Raw genomic sequence first — 6,591 nt, forward strand, 5'->3', positions numbered from 1 at the left:
AACTATTACTATTGGTCCAAACTATCGCTTAAGGGGTGGGGAATTTAGATTGTAAGGGTCTAATTGCCCAGGGATTTCTTTGTTCGGGGTCCCTCTTTGGAGGCACCAGCTCAAGCTGTAATTACCGCACGTGTATCATTAAATTTTATTTCTCTCCAATCTGACTTCGAACTTCTGCCTCAGCAGGAACCTAGGGTCGGACCCTGTTATGGAGGCCGGCGAGCCTGATTTTCCATAACAAGCATATTATAGAGAGCAGTAACGGGAATCACATCGGTATTGTGACTGAACTGTCCATTGCAATTGCTGCATTAGGCTCAGTGGAACTGAGACCCGTATTACCTGTCTTGTGATTGCAGTGCATTGCTGTATCACTCTGCCAAATCAAGAATCTAGTGTAACATCAACTCTCTTCAAAGAAGTAAATTTTGGTAGGAAGCATTCCACCCTCCATAGTCCATGCGTGGAATATTGAAAAGACCTTGGTCAGGGAGTCCCTCTGACCTCTGAAACCACCTCCTGCAGCCCATACGTGTCACGTCACGCACAGCATAAGGAACCAGGGACAGCAGTGGCTCGCTAAAATGGCCTGGCAAACTGCTGCTTTGCTCTCCCACTGTCCTCCGAGTCTAGGAGGATTTCTGCATTTACACTTTAAGGAAAGCTCTCTTGGTTTCCCCCGTTTCCTCCCCGGTTTCCTCATTCTCCAGCAATAGCCCTTCGCTGTGCGCGAAAAATGCTGGAAGGACTGGCGAAGGCCTAGCCAGTTCTGCGGGTGACATCTTAATTACGGCAACGAGTCGATCAGAGTGCCAAGAAGGATTTCAAGAGGCGCCGTCAAGGACAGAGCAGTCTGCCTCAAAAGGAGGCGGGAAAGGCACACTAAGTAGCCCATCACCACCGCTGCTCAAATCTTGCAGGCTTTATTCAGTGAACTCTGTTGTTTCCAGCAGAGTGCCACGCAGAGTCCTCTTCGGTGGGTACCGCATCACCGTGGACCCTCAGTCGATACACGCATGTGTATTCCGGGTGGCCCCAGTTGCTCAGCACCTCCAGCTTCACGTATTGTATGGAGTCAGAGCGCTCGTTCTGAAATGAGAAGAAAGCAGCTGTCTTTTCCTCTCTATCTTTTGACTACTTAGAGCTTCTCCCCTGCCAGCTACACTTCTCCTCCTCTTCCTCCTCTCCTACGCTTCTCCTGCCTCTTCCTCACCATACCTTCAGCTGGAAAGTCTCAAAGGCATGTTCTGCAGCCATGTACGTGAACTCTCCTAGAAACAGCCCCTGCTCCTCGTTTTCTGCCTTCATCCCCTACACAAAGACGGGGGGGAGAAAACAAGAGAGTGAGGTACACAGCGGGAAGACGCAGCTTCCCTAGGGGAACTAACGAAGCGGCCAGAATGAGGCCTAGGTGGCAGTGTTGGGAAGAGCAACTTTGGGTGTGCAGGAAAGAGAATTGGCACCAAGGAGGAAAGAGCAAGTAGGGGCAAGCTTCATTATTTGGGAGGAGTCGTGGCAGAGCCAGTGTGCCAACTCCCGTAACTCAGGGCTCATTTAGTACCGCGTGGCCCCCGAAATGGGAAGCTTTGCTTCAAGTGCACACCACAAAGGAAAGGAGTGTAAAGGAAATGGAGTAACTCAAAGCAATTTGTTTCTTCTCCAGGCTCGGAGGAAGTCACAGGCCTGGGAGAAGCCTCCCGGCATTGCGGGACCTCTATTCACCCGCCCGCCGCTGCCCTTGCTGCAAGGCTTAGAAATGCTCCTCACAACCCCCCGACTCTAGAAACCGCTTACATAGACAGCAAAGTCCTTTGGAGCACTGGAGATGTTTTCTCCAGGGGACACTCTCACTGAAATATGTTCCAGAGTAACAGCTCGTGGAAAGATTGCTTTAGGCAGCTTGATGAAGACATGACCCTGACTCCCGGCGAAAGACCAGCAGTTTCCCGGCTGATTTGCAGGCTGAAAGAAGAACAATGCACACTGTTCGTGTGGCAAAGGGAAACTCTCAACAGTGCATTTGGTCCCCCCCGCCAGCTTGCTTGCTCTCTGTTTCTTGCTGGGCCTACCTCAAGGAGAACCTCAGGAGACTTCATGGAGTGCAGCAATGGCAGCCCAGCCCAGTAGAGTATTCCTTTGGTATTGCGGAAGGAGGCAGAAGTCTTGGAATGCACGATGGTAGCCCCTGAAACACGAATGCACCCATCAAGTCCTGCCTTCCCTCGAGGACTGCATCTGTTTCTAGGGCTGTGATCTATCCGGAGCATCTCAGGAACCACGCAGGCTGTGCACCTGGCCTCAGACAAGCAACAGAGACGCTCCCCTACGACAGTTATTTCAGTTCCTGACATGCATGAACGCCAGGCAGACTCAGAGAGAAAAGGACTTCTTGAACAACCGTCTTGTATGTGAACAGTCGCAGCCCTGCTACCTGCCTCCTTTCCCTCCACTCTTACTTCCATGGACTCCACATAGGGCTCCCCAAGGAGGAACCAAGGGATGCCCGCATAGCTGTGTCCTAATGAACACTGCCACCGTGATGCCTCTTTGCACTGCACTGTCAACTTGAAAAATGCTACTATGTCTTCCTAGATCTCCAGCAGTGATAGTCACCTCTGTCTTCCTTGCGTCAGCCCCCTGCAACACACAGCAGGGACTCGTTCAGCTGTGCTAATGGGCCGTGGAAAAGGAAAGCTAACATAGGCCTAAGCATAGACAGGAGGTGCCCTGGCTTGCTTCTTCCTGTGCCTTTAGAGCCGCACCTGATGCTTTGCGGGCAAAATCCGGCATCTGGACTTGGTTATATTCCAGCTTCTCCAGTGCTTCATCGATTAACTTCTGAGCATCCTGGCAAGGAACACAAAAGAGAGCAGGTATTAGCGGCAAGGAGGCACATGCCAGCTCCCCTACTGGGCCAGCTAAGGTGAACTTGGCTGTTGCACTCTGCCCTAAGGAGCTTGGCAATTCCCTGAAAAGCTCCCAGGTTTGCTCGGCTCTCATTGGCTAGTATCAGAATAGCGGGGCTGCTCACTCCAGCGCTCCGAAAGCTGAAGTTGCGGGAACGTCTTTCTTCCTCTTACAATGCACAGGGGCAGGCCATTGGCAGCGGCCTCTCTCTGGCTCGCCACCAGCTCCCTCCTTGCTTTGCAGGAGCTCCTCCTGGAGCTGAAGGACACCTTTTCTAGGGCAGAACACTTGTGCTGACAGTGCCTGCACAGGGGTCGTAGGAGGCCGAGCAAACGGCCGAGGAGAGAGCCTTCATGGCCCACAGCGCTTATGACCCAGCCCCTTTTCCAACTGCATTCCCCAGAGCAGGAGAGCAGGAACCCTGGCTGGAACAGCGGCTTGCCCCTGCGTCAGCAAAGCCAACGTGAACCCAAGGCTGCCAGGCGCCACTCAGGCAGCTGCGTTACAAGGTCTCCCGGAGAACTGGCTGCCACATCAGCAGCAGGTGGAAATAGGGGCTGCAGGGACTGTCCTTCCAGTTTGTTACCAGAGATGATACCTAGACTGAGAGGAAGAGGAGCTGAAGACAAGTGCAACTCCCTTTGCGGCCCTCTGCTGCCCTGCAAGGAGCGTGCAGCCACAGAAGAAGCAACTGCAGAGACCCATCATACTTGTTGCAGCAGCACAAGCCTTTCTGCTGCCTCTGGCAGGGAACCCTACTAGCATACGTGCCGGGCTGCGGAAAAAAAATCTCTGACGAGAGCCTCCTGCAATGGCCCCTTACCTGTCCTGTCATGCCCGGGAGCTCAGTCTGCTTCAGGGCTTCGCCGAGAGCGCGCCGGGCAATGTCCTTTGTGCTCCATCGCAGAGCGTGAAGGACTTCCTGGAGCTCACGCAGCTGTCCTTGGAGGGTCTCGATTTCACCGAGTACTGCTCCTAACACCTCATCCGCTTGCCTGGAAGAAGTGCGCCACAGAGACAGAGACCACCGTTTTGGCGGGCTGCTGCTATGCCACGGGAATGGGAGAGAGGCAACAAACCTCCCTGAGGTGACTGGCAGCATCAGGTGGCTGGACTCCCATCAGTGGCTGAGAGCTGCAGAAGCAGCTGCAGCATGGCGACTACCCCTATGCCCCTTGTCAAGCAGCAGAAAGGTGGAGCTTCCAACAGCCCAGCCCTAGCTAAGGGGCTCACGCAGGGCTTGCTCCAGGCCTCGAAGGCACCTCGACATAGAGCTGACCACCGGCGAGAAAGGCAAGGCGCAAAGGCAGACAGGGCAGTGGGGGAAGAGCTGTGGGAATTGTGTCACGTGAAGATGGTGTGAGACGGGACTGGAGCTCCTCTAGAGCATCATCTAGTCAAGAGGAAATCATTTTTACCTCTGCGTCTTCACGTGCACGCCAGAGAGAGGAAACTCCTCCTAGAGGGACAAGAAAGGCAACATTCAGTCCAAACACTAACAGGCCTACTGCAGAAATGAAGCTCTACGGCCTTTACAGCAACGGGAAGCAAACAGGCACAGACACCGTGCCTCCGGGGACTCCGCTACTCCCCTATCATGCACTGGGAAATGATCACGACAGACTGCCAGGCAAGAGAACACAATTCACACTGCCTAGTGTGGTATTCGAGAAGCATCTAGCCTTTGAAATTTCCTGCAATTCAACAGATCGATTCTTAAAAAGCCCTTCTACTATCAAGTTGCTTGCTTAATCAGACACACACACACCTATTTTTTAGGGGTTGCTACGTTGAACGGCTGGGCAAAGAATGAGCCAAACCAAAAGACTCAAGATCTCAAAAGCAACACAGTGCTTTGCAGAAACTTACAGACCCACACCTGCAGAACAGCGGAGCATGTTCAGCTCTCTGCTATGTCTGGTGCCCAGAGCAATTCACCTTCACCTGACAGACCTGGCAATGTGGCTCGTGGACCTTGCCCTAGCCCCCGAAAGAAAGGCACTTTTAACAAAGCCGCACTTGATGCCCTTGAGCTAAGGCTGGCAGAAGCAGCTTTCATTTGAGGCACTCAGAAGGTCACCTGCTGGCAGACAGCTTTAAAAGAGGAGAAGATGCAGGCCTTCGATGCTGCTCTGCTCGTCCAGATGCTTTCGCCATCAAGCAGCCCCACGTGGTAAACACCTGTCAGTCACAAACCAAAGCTCTATTTACACTTGGAACTTGCTCATGCCGGAAGAGTTGTGTGCAAGCAGGGCTCCAGTGCTTCAGGCATGCAAGCGCTTCTGAGGCTGCAGACTACTTGGGAAGGGTGGCAAGCCAACCCTGGGCATCTCCCGGGCTTTTTTAGCGCTTCGTGAGACCTTAACCAGCTGCCTCCCTCCACAGGGCTGCCTGCTCCACTCCGAGGGTCGGGCACACATGCCATCATTGTCTCTCCACTCTTCTTCTTGGCAAGAGAGAACGATGGAAGAGGGGCCTCCGAACAGATGAAGAGTCCTTCCCCGGGACATGCTCCTTTCTCCTGAAGGAAGCTTCTCCACTTCGTGGGGCGAACAGGGCAGGCTAGCCACTGCCTCTCCCCAGGCTTAGGAGAACTGGCTTCAGCTCTGGGCAAAAGCAAGGCACCCTCTTCCCATCCCCACTCCCCTTGCTCGGAGGCACGTGCAAGCGGGCCACCCCTCTCTCAGGGACCTCCTGCTCCTACTTGCGCTCCTCTGGCCACAGCCGTCTACGTGGACCCAGGCAGAAGGAAGCACTGCGTCTCTCGTAAAGAGCCACCGTTACTTGCAGCCTCTACAGACACTCACCAAAAAGGCAGCAAAACAGAGCAAGCAGCACCAGCAGAACCGTCTTCCGAGCCTTCATTTGCCTATGGAGGAGCACAGAGGAAAAGAAGGCTGAAGCTGGCTGCAGCTCTGCAGCTCCTAAGCACACTCCAGAGCAGCAGTAGCGACTGCAGCTCTTGCAGCTGCCATTCCTGACTTGGGAAGTGGCCTGCTCCCGCACGAGCTCCAGCCAGTGGTCGAGTTTTCACCCGCGGTGGCAATGGGGCATTCGGGAGGGCGAGCATTGGAACTGAGCAGCTAGGGATGGAGGATTAACTCCAGAACAGGAGAAGCAGTGCCAAGGAAAGCTAGGGCCGTGCTTCCTGCCTATGGCAGTAGAGGCGATTCTTTGGAGACGGAAGGCACATCATTCACACCTCTTTCTCCTGCCCACCATCCAATCGGTGCTTGCGCCCATACACTTCTCCCCCGACTCGCAAGAAAAGATTCTCCCTCAGCTTTACCTTGCAGTAGTGCCCACAACTTGGAGCACAAAGCGCTGAGGAAACATCACGCTCAGCAGCAGGAAATGCAAGATGAGCCCGAAAGCTCCTGAAAAACAGTCAAGATGCAAAAAGTGCAGTGAGCTCATGCAGAATTCTACGTTAAGGTTCTACTCGTCCTCTTGGTGTCGGCAGAGGGCAGGAGGCATTCTCCTCTTTCGGGCACTTGCTCCTGCTTCTGTCAGTTGCTCTGCAGCTGCAAGCAGCACAGGGCAAGGGAAATGAATTCCCTTCAGTCCAAAAATCACTAATTCATGAGGTCATTTTTCCCTGTTAGGGCTACAGAGGGTCGGCCTCTTAGTTCATGAGCAGAGCTGCCTGTCATGGTCCCTAGGACCTTGCGGCACAGCCTAAGG

The 6,591-nt window shown here is 53.8% G+C and overlaps 1 protein-coding gene across 2 annotated transcripts; it reads right to left on the minus strand.

Annotated features, from left to right (window-relative positions):
* Positions 1-892: 892 nt before the first annotated feature.
* Positions 893-6,276, minus strand: LOC136996500 (SUN domain-containing protein 3-like). Of its 2 annotated transcripts, XM_067317425.1 has the most exons (9): positions 6,197-6,276; positions 5,715-5,776; positions 4,326-4,366; positions 3,731-3,902; positions 2,763-2,847; positions 2,070-2,185; positions 1,795-1,962; positions 1,219-1,311; positions 893-1,089 (listed from the first exon to the last, which is right to left on the minus strand). In XM_067317425.1, exons 4-9 carry the CDS (start codon positions 3,740-3,742, stop codon positions 928-930), a joined length of 636 nt encoding a protein of 211 aa, XP_067173526.1. In that variant the 5' UTR covers positions 3,743-3,902; positions 4,326-4,366; positions 5,715-5,776; positions 6,197-6,276; the 3' UTR covers positions 893-927. The 2 variants fall into 2 exon arrangements, with proteins under 2 accessions (XP_067173526.1, XP_067173527.1); XM_067317426.1 differs by lacking the exons at positions 4,326-4,366; positions 5,715-5,776; positions 6,197-6,276 and having other exon boundaries at positions 3,731-3,932.
* Between the last annotated feature and the right edge of the window lie 315 nt (positions 6,277-6,591).

Source organism: Apteryx mantelli, unplaced genomic scaffold (genome assembly GCF_036417845.1).
Source record: "Apteryx mantelli isolate bAptMan1 unplaced genomic scaffold, bAptMan1.hap1 HAP1_SCAFFOLD_40, whole genome shotgun sequence".
NCBI classification, from domain to species: Eukaryota; Metazoa; Chordata; class Aves; order Apterygiformes; family Apterygidae; genus Apteryx; species Apteryx mantelli.

What these genes read in the sequence shown, in the direction of transcription:
- LOC136996500 (XM_067317425.1), bottom strand. An exon ending in CTCCTGAGGTTCTCCTTGAG is followed by an intron (nt 1,963 to 2,069) that starts GTAGGCCCAGCA and finishes TTCTTCTTTCAG; the next exon opens with CCTGCAAATCAGCCGGGAAA. An exon ending in CAAAGGACTTTGCTGTCTAT is followed by an intron (nt 1,312 to 1,794) that starts GTAAGCGGTTTC and finishes GTCTTTGTGTAG; the next exon opens with GGGATGAAGGCAGAAAACGA.